The sequence below is a fragment of the Acinonyx jubatus genome, chromosome D2 (assembly GCF_027475565.1).
Source record: "Acinonyx jubatus isolate Ajub_Pintada_27869175 chromosome D2, VMU_Ajub_asm_v1.0, whole genome shotgun sequence".
In the NCBI taxonomy this organism is placed as follows: domain Eukaryota; kingdom Metazoa; phylum Chordata; class Mammalia; order Carnivora; family Felidae; genus Acinonyx; species Acinonyx jubatus.
Window position 1 is genome coordinate 33459241 of NC_069393.1, and position 13840 is coordinate 33473080.

At 36.6% G+C, this 13840-nt stretch overlaps 1 protein-coding gene across 4 annotated transcripts in view; it reads left to right on the top strand.

The window, feature by feature from the left end:
* Positions 1 to 13840, top strand: part of VCL (vinculin) — a 108101-nt gene that overhangs the window by 55108 nt on the left and 39153 nt on the right. For all 4 annotated transcript variants that reach the window (XM_053207890.1, XM_015067724.3, XM_053207891.1 and 1 more), the window contains exons 3-6: positions 5520 to 5670; positions 5854 to 5962; positions 7991 to 8113; positions 9701 to 9861. In XM_053207890.1, the coding sequence (XP_053063865.1) occupies positions 5520 to 5670; positions 5854 to 5962; positions 7991 to 8113; positions 9701 to 9861 (544 nt within the window). The remainder of the gene's footprint in view (positions 1 to 5519; positions 5671 to 5853; positions 5963 to 7990; positions 8114 to 9700; positions 9862 to 13840) is intronic.

Sequence of the window (13840 nt, forward strand, 5' to 3'; positions counted from 1 at the left end):
ATGCCAGTGCTCTTTAACTAAATGTCTTCAATGAGTGATTGGCTGTCCCTAAAGGTCTTTTGAAATATTTCTCTTGAATATTTTAAAGTTTTCATTGAAACATTTTTATTTATTTTAATTCCAGTGTAAACATACAGTGCTATATTAGTTTCAGGTGTGCAATGTAATAATTCAACACTTCCATACATTACCCAGTGCTCCTCATCACAAGTGCACTCCTTAATCCCCATCACTTATTTCACCCGTCCCCCAACCCACTTCCCCTCTGGTAATCATCAGTTTGTACTTAACAGTTAAGAGTCTGTTTCTTGGCTTCTCTCTCTCACTCTTTTTCCCCTTGCTCGTTCGTTTTGTTTCTTAAATTCCATAAACATTTAAAAATAAGTGTAACTAGTTTTACAGCATGTATTTTCTGCCATATTGTGTATTATATACCTGTCTTAAATGCTTCCATGTAATCTGGCTCATTTGATTTATGGAAAGCATCTGCCATTAATCATTGGCAAAGCCAGTTCTCACTGTCTATCTAGCCAGCTGGATCAAATTTACTTTTTTCAACTTCACTTTTAAAATAGTTCTTGCTTTAGTCAATTGTCTTTTAAACATATTTAAATAATATAATTTTTATATTTACTCAGTACTTAACATTGTGTTATTTATAACCTCTTGTCTTTTGTTAGTTGTCATTTTTTTCTGTGAGTCTAAATTTCCATCTGGTATAATTTTCCTTCTTCCTGAAGGATTTCCTTTAACATATCCTGTAGTTCAGGTTTGCTGATGATGAATTCTTTTAGCTTTTATATACCTGAAAAAATCTTTATTTCACCTTAATTTTTGAAATGTGTTTTTTTTGGGTGTAGATTTTTAGATTGATGTTTTTTTTTTTCTTTCAGTACTTTGCTTCACTGTCTTATGGCTTGCATTGTTTCTAGCAAGAAGTCTGTTGTTATTCTTTGTCCTTTTGTATATAAAGTGTCATTTTTCTCTGACTACTTTAATTTTTTTTTCAACGTTTTTTATTTATTTTTGGGACAGAGAGAGACAGAGCATGAACGGGGGAGAGGCAGAGAGAGAGGGACACACAGAATCGGAAACAGGCTCCAGGCTCTGAGCCATCAGCCCAGAGCCTGATGCGGGGCTCGAACTCACAGACCGCGAGATCGTGACCTGGCTGAAGTCGGACGCTTAACCGACTGCGCCACCCAGGCGCCCTCTCTGACTACTTTAAATATTTTCTTTTCAACCTTGGTTTTGAGCAATTTCCTTATGATGTGTGTAGTTCTCTTCATGCTTTTTGTGTTTGGCATTTATTGAGCTTCTTGGACCTGCAGCTTTATAGTGTTAATTAAAAAAATTTTTTTTATGTCATCCTCTCTTCAAATACTGTTTTCTCTTTCCCCCTTTTCTCTCCTTTGGAGATTCAAATTGCACATGTATTAGGCTGCTTTGAGTTGTACCACATCTCACTGATGATCTGTTAATTTTTTCAAGTCTTTTTTTTTCTTTCTGTTTCATTTTGGGTAATTTTACTTGCTATGACTTGAATTTCACTGATCTTTTTTTCATGCAATATCTTATCTGTTAGTAATTTATAAAGTCTGTTTTTGTATCTGACACACATCTCCAGTTATTGAGTCTTGTTCTTATATCTTTTATTTATCTATTTAATGTACTCAATCTTTCCTTTAGCTTTTGAGCATATGAAATACTGTTATAATAATGGTTTTAACGTTCTTGTCTATTAATTTTGTCATATGTGTCATTTCTGGGTTGTTTTTGAATGATTTCTTTTCATTGTGGGTGGTGTTTTCATGCCTATTTGTATGCCTGGTAAATTTCAGTTGGCTGACAGTGTCATATTACTGTTGTAACAGACACAACATTATCTTCCAGTTCTGGAGGTCAGAAGTCCAAAATGGGTTAATAGAGTTGTGTTTCTTCTGAAGATTCTAGGAAATAATCCATTTCTTTGCCTTTTCCAGCTTCTGGAAGCTGCCCCAATTTTTTGGCTTGTAGCCCTGCATCTCTCTTACTTCTTCTGTCATTATATCTTTCTGCTTCTGCTGTTACATCATTGTGAAATAATACCTTCAATGTGCGATAAAATAGCTGTCAACCTAGAAATCTGTACTACAGAAATAGTCTTTGAAGTAGGAGGACAAAATAGATATTTTCAAACAAACAAAAATGGATACATATTGTTATCAGCATTCTCTTAGTAGAGAAAATTCTAAAGAATGCAATTCAGACAAAGTCAGATGATTCTAGATGTAAGGCCTGAGATATAAGAGGGAATGATTAACCAAAATATGGGACAATTTGTTGGTAAATATAAACAAACTTTGACTTACATAGTATAACAATGTAATATCTAATGAGTTATAAAGATTAAAATGAAAGATAGGACATATTATACATGAAAACAACATAAACATAAAACAAAACTTGGAAACAGTAGCATAAAGGTCAGGAAAGGGATGATTGGGAATTAAACATGCTAAGATCATTCTTTGGGAAGGAGGTAGAAATATTGACTAATTTTAGATTTTCATGAGACTGATGCACTGCCAACTGTGCTAAGAGGACAGCTTTTATTTTAGATTAAAAAAATTTTTTTGGGAGGGCACCTGGGTGGCTCAGTCGGTTGAGCATCCAACTTCGGCTCAGGTCATGATCTCACGGTCTGTGAGTCCGAGCCCCGCGTCGGGCTGTGTGTCGACAGCTTGGAGCCTGGAGCCTGTTTCGGATTTTGTGTCTCCCTCTCTCTCTGACCTGCCCCCATTCATGATCTGTCTCTCTTTGTCTCGAAAAAATAAATAAACATTAAAAAAATAATAAAAAAATTTTTTTTAACATCTATTTTTTGAGAGACAGAGTGTGAGTGGGAAAGGGACACAGAGAGAGAGAGAGAGAGAGAGAGAGAGAGAGTCACAGATTCTGAAGCAGGCTCCAGGCTCTGAGCTGTCAGCACAGAGCCCGAGGCAGGGCTCGAACTCATGAACTGTGAGATCATGACCTGAGCCGAAGTCGGACGCTTAACCAACTGAGCCACCCAGGCGCCCCTATTTTAGATTTTTAATGTGCCAAGTATGCATGCTAAAATATTTAAGGTGACCACAAAAAGAACAGAGTATATAACCTTTAAGGGAATAAGAAAAAGATAGAAAAAACTAGCAACCCCCTCACCCCCGCCAACAAAAGATAAAATAAGGAAAAAAGAAAAAGAATGAATTAAAATTACAGGCCATATAGAAAATAAATAATAAGATATGAAAATAATCCTAAGTATATCAGTAATATTAATGAATTTAAGTGGGCTGAATTACTAAGTTAAAAGTTCCTAGCTGGATAAATAATCTGTAGCTATATGATATTTATAAAAGACATCTAAAACATAATGACAGTGGGGCGCCTGTGTGGCTCAGCTGGTTGAGTGTCTGACTCTTGATTTTGGCTCAGGTCATGATCCCAGGGTCATGAGATCGAGCCCTGAGTGGGCTCCATGTTGGGCATGGAGCCTGCTTGTGATTCTTTCTCTCTTTCCCTCTGCCCCTGCCCCGCTTGCACTCCTTTTCTCAAAAAAAGAAAAAAAAGAAAAAAGAAATTTGTACATGAATGTTAGCAGCATTATTCATAATTCCCAAAAGATGGAAACAACCCAGATGTCCATCAACACATGGATGGATAATCAGATTTTCAAAGCTGAATAAAATAGTATTCAGCTATGAAAAAGAGCAAACTAGTAACACATATACTATAACCTGGATGAACTTTGAAAACATTTATGCTAAGTGAAAGAAGCCAGACACAGAAGGTCGCATAGTACATGATTCTTTTTATATGATATATCCAGACTAGGTAAATTCATGGAGACAGAAGGCAGATTAGGGGTTATCAGGGGATGGGGGAAGAGGGAAATGGGGAGTGATTACATAATGAGTTCAGGCTGCATTTCTGAGGTGATAAAAGTTTTGACCCAAGAGAGGGGTGGTAGTTGCTCGGCATTGTGAATATACTAAATGCCATTGAATGGTACTGTTTAGAGTGACTGATTGCATGTTATGTGACTTTCACCTTAATAAAAAACTATGTTGTGATCTAATTTTGGTCTTTCATATTGATGAAGATAAACTTAAGTTTGATTATATACCAAGTTGTTGAGACTGTGAGGAAATAGGTACTCTCATCTATTGTGTTAGGAATGTAAGTAACTTCTGTGATTGGCAATATGGCAACATTTGTCAAAATTTTAAGTGTCTGTACCTTTGACTCAGCAATTCCATTTCTGGATTGTGTCTTACAGATACATACATTTTAAAATGATATTTTTCAAGGTGATTTATTGTAGCAGGCTAATGAATTATGGACTAGTTGTATAGTTATATTAAAGAATGAGGAGGCTCTTTATGTTCTTTTATTAGAACATTTCTCAGGTAAATTAGGTGGAAAAAGCCGAATGCAGAGAGTATGAATAGTATGATCCTATTTGTATAAAAAAGTAGAAGCCTGTCTTTGTTTCTGGATGCATAAATGTTTTACTTTAAAGAATACAGAGGAAACGTGTAACATTAATTGCAAGTAGATGGAATTTGAATGTCTGGGAGATAGTGGAAAGAAGGTGATTTTTCACTGTCTTTCATATATAGGACTATACATATTCTATATAACTTAAAGTTAAATTAAAGATTTAATTTAAAAGTTAAAAAGGAACAGTAAACAACCAGGCCTCTAAGAGTGATCCAAAGCCACATCAGTGAGGTTCTGTTCTTCATTGATTTCATTCATTCATTCATTCATTTATTCTGTATGATCAGGTTGTCTATGTTATTGAACTGTATTAATATTAAACTATCAATAAATGGTTTGGTTATTAATGCTAGTGGCCTTTTAATTAACAACATAGTGTTAGAAGGCTCTTTTCAAACAGTCCAGTGGATTTGTCAAATCCTTTTAGCTAGATGAATGAGAATTTATGCATTACTTCATACTTTTTGTTTCCTCCTAATCCTTTGTGTTATCTGATTATTAAATTTCATTTAACACAGTGCTTTGGCATTTTAATTTACTTCCAGATATTAAATCTGAAACTGTTGTTAAGGATTTTCGTTCTTTGTGTGGTGTCTTTTTTTTTTTTTGTGTGTGTGTGTGTGTGGTGTCTTTTAACGGCAGTGTCGATGGGGCGAGGAAGAAGGAAACAAAGGAGTTGCAGAGATATATAGCAACCTAAACTGAAAGGTCTAAAACATTTTGTCATCATTTTTTGTTGCCAGCAAATAACAAAGAACAAGGGCTTAGTGAAGTGAATGAGTGAATGTGTGAATGAATGAATGGATGGGTGGATGTACCCCCTTAATTGTAGACTTTAAAAGCTAAAATCTTAAATCCTATTGTAAGTTGGTCTTGGCAATTTTCCATGCAGTAAAAAAATGTGGATATGTCTCTTCACTCTTTGCATTGCACGTGATATTCTTCTGCTTGGTTCTGCCAGTGAATTATTAACTCCATGTTCCTCCCTGCAGGGTGGAGAATGCTTGTACCAAGCTTGTTCAGGCAGCCCAGATGCTTCAGTCAGATCCTTACTCGGTGCCTGCTCGAGATTATCTTATCGATGGGTCAAGGGGCATCCTTTCAGGCACATCAGACCTGCTCCTCACCTTCGATGAGGCTGAGGTAGGCAATCTGAGGCCCATGCAGACCTCTTCCAGGCAAAAGTCTTAAAGATATTCTTAAAAATAATAATGGAGGATTGATGACTGTTGAGGATGGGAAGATGTTGAAGAGCTGCACATCTGAATTAGCATGTTTTCTACTTATTGTTCACTCACTTGACTAAAATATGAAATCTGTTTTCAGGTTCGTAAAATTATTAGAGTTTGCAAAGGAATTTTGGAATATCTTACAGTGGCAGAGGTGGTGGAAACTATGGAAGATTTGGTCACTTACACAAAGAATCTTGGACCAGGTTAGTCATGTCCAGTTTTTATAATAAAGAGTTTTTAGAGATTGTCCAGTTTGATCAAGGTGAAAGAAGTACTCCCTCCTGCTTTTTGCCCAAGATTAGTCATGACACATTGGGTTTTGAGGTGTCTGTACTCTGCTGATGGAGCTGACACTGTGTTTCTACTGAGGAGATATCATTGTCTCTGAAAGCTGAATCTGCTTTCTACAAATCCTGGCCCTGCCTAATGAATTAAACTAGACATTGTAAATGTTGCTGGAGAATATAGGAAATACTTTTCTATTACTGTAATGCTTAAGGCCACCCTGAATTCTGACCCCTCCATTCCATATTGTACAGCATTCCTTCACTGTCTGCCAGCTGGCCTGTAGCTCTTAATGACCTCGTGTCTTGTTAATTAGCCTGCCTACTATTATGGATTCATGCCCTAGCCCGAGGCTGCATAATATAATCAGACCTGGAAGAAGAGAAGAGCTACTGTGACTAAGTCTCATTTTGAAATGATTGTTTAGTCACCTGAGAATTGAATATTCAAAATACATGAACAGATACCAGCTTTTTCTGTTATAGGCATATAACATGAACTTGAGGGTCCTTAAAGTATGATTGAGACCAATGACAGGACAACCTCAGATGTTCAACTTATCAGTAGTAAAGATCACATACCACCTCATAAGAGTCTTTTGCCTTAGGTGAAATGATTTTTAATTCACAGTGTGTTCATGAGGTTCCGATACAGTCATTGTGTAAACTTATGGCAGTTAAGACTTTCTCTGAGCCATCTTTGAAGATCACCAGGAAATGCCTTTAGAGCAGTATTCTTTAAACTTTCCCATAGCACTGGGAAAATAAAGTTTATTTCTTCAAATAAAATCTTACATGGAATCCCAACACATAAAGACAAAAATGGAACTATTCTGAATGAGGCAGGGGCAACCCCTCCTTTCCTACCCCTCTTTGGTATCCTTTGATGATCTGTGAAACTACTTAAGAAATCTTAAGAGCAGTTTGAAAACCAAAGCTTGAGAGAATCACATAGCACCTTTGAATAATAACCAAAGTAAACAAAAAGTGCTAGCAGGCCGGTTCCAAAACACCAGATGCTTTTGATTGCTGTCCTTAGTATAATTATTTTTATAATATTTCTATTTGTTTTTAATTATAAAAATAGTACATGCTTATTTTGGACAAATCGGAAAGTACAGAAAAATATAAAGATGAAAACAAAACACATTATTGTAATTCTTAAGATTTTTTTCAGCCACTAGATTCTCAGTACTAAGCTCGCATGAGATTTTTTTTTTTTTTTACTATTTTTTTTTTTTAATGTCTTTACTTTTGAGAGAGAGAGAGAGCATGAGCAGGGGAGGGGCAGAGAGAGGGAGAATCCAGAAGCAGGCTCCAGACCTTGAGCTGTCAGCGCAGAGCCTGATGTGGGGCTCGAACTCACTAACTGCGAGGTCATGACCTGAGCCAAAGTCATACGCTCAGCTGACTGAGCCACCCAGGTGCCTCAGCTTGCATGACATTCTTACATACGTGCAGTGGCCAGATATATTATGTGAACCTGGTATGTGTAGTAACCAGGCAAAATATTTTTATTCATTTTTTGCAAATACATATTTGTTTTTCACAAATACATTTTTATATTTTATATACATATAATGTATTATTTATATTATAATTATACATTATATTATATATTATTTATATTATTTATAATATATATTATTTATATTATTTATAATATATAGATATAATATATTTTATATGTCAGCCATGTGAAAATTATGTCATAGTTTGGATTTACATTTAACAAATTACTTTTAATGAAATGAATAAAGTTGCATTGTTACAGCTGCCCTGAAAAATTTTTATCAAAAATGCTACAGTTCAGTGACAGTATCTGTTGTTTAAATAAGCCGACAATCAGTTTGGACTTTTGTAGTCATTCGTAATGGATTTAGGCTCAGAAAGTGAATCTGGATCGTTTCACGACTCACCCTGCACAATTTATTCCTTATGCCCCAGGAATGACGAAGATGGCCAAGATGATTGATGAAAGGCAGCAGGAACTGACTCACCAGGAGCACCGAGTGATGTTGGTGAACTCCATGAACACTGTGAAAGAGTTGCTGCCAGTTCTCATTTCAGGTATTTTCTGCCTGTACATTATCTTACAGGAAAAAAAAAAGTCACTATATTCTAAACTCCTGAAGTTCATTTTCTTTTGCTGCTCGGTTGCATGTCCTTCAGGCTGGGTAAAAATGAGACCTGATAGATTGGGTGTTACTTGATGGCTGTAGCTGATTGGCTAAGAACCAGTATTCGTCTTCTGTAATGTCCTCCTTGTGCTCTTTGTTTGAAGCTGCCTTTCCTGTTGCCCAGCTCTGTTCTCATAGTTCTACTAGGCTCCTTTTCTAGGAGGTAGAATGTCTGGAAACTTTAGTTATGGGCATATGAATATTGACACTTTTATTTGTGTTATGAAAAAAGAATTAGCTGGAATGGATGTTATAGAGTACTATATGACAAAGAAGTGACCCCAAAGTCCACAGTTTTTCCTAAAATAAATTGAACTGTACAGAGCTAGTGTACCAGATGGGACTTCTTTTCCACTGGGTAGAGCCCAGAAATGCAAACATGGTGGCCGCTGTCTCAGCTAGCAAGAGGGCGCTACACTCATTGGGTGTGTAGTATGTACCAGATACCTCATGGTTCACATAAGTTATCTTAGTCAAGTTAAGGGTTAGTTTAACTGTCAGAGGGCAGCTCTATAGTCTGTCTTTTTTTTGTTTGTTTGCTTCCTATTTTCAAAATCTTGTAGGGCATGTCCTGGCACCCCCAGATCCTGCCTTCCTGCTTTGGCATTTCAGGTAGTAGCTAAAAAAGGAGAGGTGAATGTAAGAGCTCAGAAAGCCCTTATATGAACCAGAAAACAAAACATTTGTGAGTAGAGTCTTACTATCCCCGTGGGAAATGTTTTTGAGGCCAGCTGTTCCATGTGATAGAAGAGTTTTGGGAGCAAGATTTCTTTCTGATCTGGGTAACTCAATAAAGTGTTGGTTAGTCTTTGTCTTCACAATTTTAATTATTTTATGGGAAGATATTCTCTTTCTGTAGTGCTTCAAATTATCAGTATTTTCTTGTACTTTCGGGGGTTAAAAAGTTCCTACTACATGTTGAGAGAAATTCTGAAAGATAAACTCAATATTTTGGGATCTTCATTAGGATTGGGTGCAGGAGCATACTCCAGTTACAGTTGTACTGACTATTTTTGTCTCGTCCTATTGGGTGTGCATTAGATGGGGCACAGTGTTAGGGCTGGGATGATAACTGATTTAGAAGGATATTGGACATTTTGGGATTATAGGTCATCTATATATGCATGTCAGATTAGCTCCCTGATCATTTGTAGTGATGTCTTGTACCTTAAGGTTGCTGATATTGGAACTTCATTGGCAGCCTTCAGTGTTTTGTTTGTTTGTTTTGTTTTGTTTTTAATATATTCTTTTTTTTTAAGATTTTATTTTTTTAAGGTATCTCTACGTCTAATGTAAGCCTCAAACACACAACCCAAGATCAAGAGTCTCACGTTCCACCAACTGAGCCAAACTAATATATTCTTTTTAAGATCTTAGAAACCCAAAACATGTACTAAAATATGGAATATCTTGTGTGAATGTTGTCATACAGCAAGATTAAATTCTAAGCTTAGTTTCTGATCGTTTATTTTTACAGCTATGAAGATTTTTGTAACAACTAAAAATTCAAAAAACCAAGGAATAGAAGAAGCTTTGAAAAATCGCAATTTTACTGTAGAAAAGATGAGTGCTGAAATTAATGAGATCATCCGTGTATTACAACTCACTTCTTGGGATGAAGATGCCTGGGCCAGCAAGGTTTGTGTTCTCGGAGGGGAAATAAGAAAACTCCTGAATTCTCCCCTCACATTTTATCTTGTAATTGTGGGTGGCGTAAGAGTACTCAGATTTTATGAAATAATTTCTACTTCACTCTTCATGGGTTTCATGGGTTACTTGCTGCTTTTGCAAATTTACTTTGCCCCAGACTAGAACAAAGAAATGGGTATGTGGGGTGAATGGCCAGTTGAAGGCTCAGATGTGTAGCTTTTTCTTTAAGCTGGACCCTCGCTGGTCTGGTGGAGGAATTCTGATGTGGTGTCTACTCCCCTGGGTGGGAACCCTCCCTTTTTATGTGGGTGGTTGTTGCTAGGTGACTAAGTAAGATACAGAATATGCCTGTGACTGAATTTTATGGAAACTTTTCCTTAGCCAACCTTTGAACTAAGAAATCTACAGAGGAAATTGTTGGCATTTCTAGGTGTGTCCCTTCAGCATACCATTTTCCTTAAGGAAAGAAAGCTTAATTAAAATATTAGTTTGCGCATTCGTGAAAACCTTGTTTGAGGGTCCTTTTCACCCTTTATCTAGAATTTCTTCCTGGACTCCAAAAGAGTTGGTGGATTTCTTCTAGAGCCTAGTAGCAGTGGTCTTGTGTTGCTGCTACTGTGGTCTGCTTCTCCCTGTCTAGTGACTCTCTGGGAGAATAGGGGTACTTGGGTTTACGCTTTCCTGGGTAGAGCCCAAGATACAAGCAGTGGAGGAAACACACTCCATGTGTGACTCAGATGGTGTTTCCAGAGCCCCCAGCAGGCTAGTAGCAAAGAGGGGATTTGTAATATGACTTCCACTGGGTGCGCAGTAGGGCTGTGTTTATCCTCCAGGACACCTATAAGGTAAGGTCAAAGGTGGGGTCTTAAAATCACCAGCCCTCTCTCTTGTTGCCCAGAAAGTGAATCTAAATATGCAGAAGGAAATTAGCTTATCTTAACTATGGATTTGTTTACAGAGGCACAAAGCTCTTGAACAAGTTCTAAGACTGTATTTTAAATCTATATGGTGAAATCATTTTAAGTCTTTGATATTTTACTTAATTTTGCTTTTGCATATTTGACAACTTTCACTTCCCTGTTATGACTTCTTTATGCATCTTTTTTTTGTTCTCTTGTTTGTTTTATTCTTTTTCTCACATTTAGAAGGTAAGCTTTCTCATGCCCTCTAGTTTCTTTTTCGCTTAAAAAGAGAAAAAGCATGTCTGTGAGGTTTTCTTGTGCTGTGTGCCGTGCCTTATTCCGTGTGCCGGTGTGTAACACTGTGTCCGAATGTGCGTCAGAATGTGGTTTAATCTGGGACTCGGGGCTGTGTCTGGCAGACTGACTCTGGCTCGTATTGAGCTATTTCTTTGGGGAAAGCAAAAGAAAATACATTACTATGGGATATCAGACTTTCTGTGTTTGGTGGGTGCTTTCATCTTTTTGAACAGGCTCCTGAGAACTGTTTTGGCCTGGTCATTCCTACTGACTTCATTTGAGGGGCAAGTTTCTCCAAGTAGCTGGGTGACCTCCAAGTTACCTGTGGACCCTGCTCTTAGGAAAGGAAACTTCTAGCAGATGCCATCACTGTATTTGCATGTGCTACCAGTCTTCTTTGCAGGCTCCGGAATTTTGCTTTAGGAGATGTGTTGCTGAGGTTTTAACCATAATGGAAATGGGTAGGCTAAGGAGTTTAGATGGAGCACCTGCCCTTCACAATAATCCTAGCCTTCAAAATCTAAAGGGAAAAAGTTAAGTGTATCTAAAGTTTTTCCTAACTTCAGTTCGTGGTTCACTGCATGTCCTGCTAAGCTGTGAATCAGCCATAGTTCTCCATCACCTCATGGTCCCCTAATCTAATCTCTTTCCTTATTCTCTCTCCTTTGCTTCTAGCAGATGAGAAATAGCAAAAAAGAGGAGCAGGCATTACGACTTTAATGGTTTTCTATTTTTGGAAGGGAAAAGTTATCTGTCATTTAGTTAATTAGTGTTATTAAGCTTTATTTTGTGCAAGTTCCATTGAGAGATGCTTCTTTTTTTTTTTAAATGTGGTCAGTGGAGTTTTTCAGGACAAGGATTAGGCACTTGGGGAAATATACAAGGGAAACAGACCTGGTCCCCACTGTGTACATTCTTGTAGATGTTTTAGTCTTATGCTGATCTGGAAGGAACCAGACTGTTAGGGTACTATACAACTATCAGAATGAAAGAAAGTAAATAAAATTAGTTCACCTGAAAGAAGCTCAAGTATATAATCACATCAGAATGAACAAGAAATGTTTATTTTTAAATCTCATTTTGCTTTTGTTATACATTTACCTGGTTCAAAAATCAAAATGCTACAAAAAGACGTACATGACAAATCTTACTTCCAACCCCATCCCCATTCACTCTACTTCGCCCTACCCCTTAAGTTTGTTTCTATTAGTTGCAAGAACGCTTAGAAAAAAAAATTTCACCTTGAGAATGGAAATTGGTAACTAGGATTTTGGTTATTTTTTTAGTTTGGTAGCATTATGCATCTTTCATTGCTCAGCTGTAAGCAGTGAGTTAATCAGACCTTATGTCTGTCTTTGACCACTGGGTCCTCATTCTATTTACATATATCTTTTACCTTCTCTCGACCCTGCCAATAAAGAATTAACTTTGTCTTACCATACTTGTTTCATGCTTCCCCATTGGTGCAGTTTTCTCCTGGAAAGTGATGGTTCCTCTAGAAAAGTGGGGGAAGAAAGTAAGTGGAAAAAATTCTTGGTAAAAGTGCGTCTTGCCAAATAAGTTAAGTTTTTAAAGAGGCAATGCGATAGCTGATTATTTTACCTTTTATACCTACCTTCAAATTACAGATTTACAAATTTAAAAGTACTTTCACTTTAAACACTTTATTTTATTTTGAAAGTAAAAATTTTCCCCTCCTGAAATCAACAGTCATAGTGATCATTAAAAATTAATTTAATATACATTGTGAAGCAAAAGAATTTGTGAATTAAACACAATCATAATCCTACCCTTTGTAAATTTAGCAATTTATACCTAATCTCTTTTTTTTTGTATTTACGTTACTTGTTTGTTGATGCATGCTGAGAATCAAGAGGAAGTGAGAAAAATTTTAAAAGCTAAGAGTTTTTGAGCTCTACATAGGCGCTCCCACAACTGCTCCTTGAGTCATTAGATGCTATTATTCAGAATTAGTTCTTGTAGTGGATCTCCTTCCACTGTGGGCCTAGGCTGGTCGTGAGTAAATGTAGTGACTGACTCAGATGTCTTGCACCGAAGATTACTTTACCCTACCAAAGAAGGAAATAGTGATTAGAACATGTGATCCTATAATACTTGCTGTTAAATACAGACCATTGAGATTTAAGGGTTGATTTTTATATCATTTTTGAAAAAAATAAGGTTGTATGTGAGCATTTTTTATATTATTATTAGAATGTCTACTATGAAAATGAAACATGATTTAAGATTGAATCAGTTAATTAAAATGATTCCATTATAGGTGTTTTATTTTTATTACTGAGATATAGTTGACATATAATGGTATATTAGTTTCAGGTGTACAACATGATGGAGCTTCTTAAGGAGTCTTCGAGTGTTTTATGTTAGCAGCAAATACAGTAAAAGACTTATCTCTTGGAGTTTGAGATAAATAGTTAATTAGGCATTTATGATATTTTAGCCCCTCCCCTCTAAAAGGAGAAAAGCCCAAAATGTTAAAGCAATTGAGATTTCCCTTCTGATCCAAGTGATCTTGTAGTTGCTACCTCTGATTGTGTGCACATAGGGTGGCATAGAATTTTAGAGCTGGGAAGCTATTCTTTTTTATTTTGGTGGTAGGGAGGTATTCTCAAAGATGGGGAACTGAAGTCTGGGAGAGTAACTTCTCTGAAATTTCAGGAGTAGACAACTTTCTCCCACCACTTAAATGTAGTTTGTAAAATTTTGTTCTACTGCTCAGTCTATGCTTTCCAGAAACATCTTTGTTT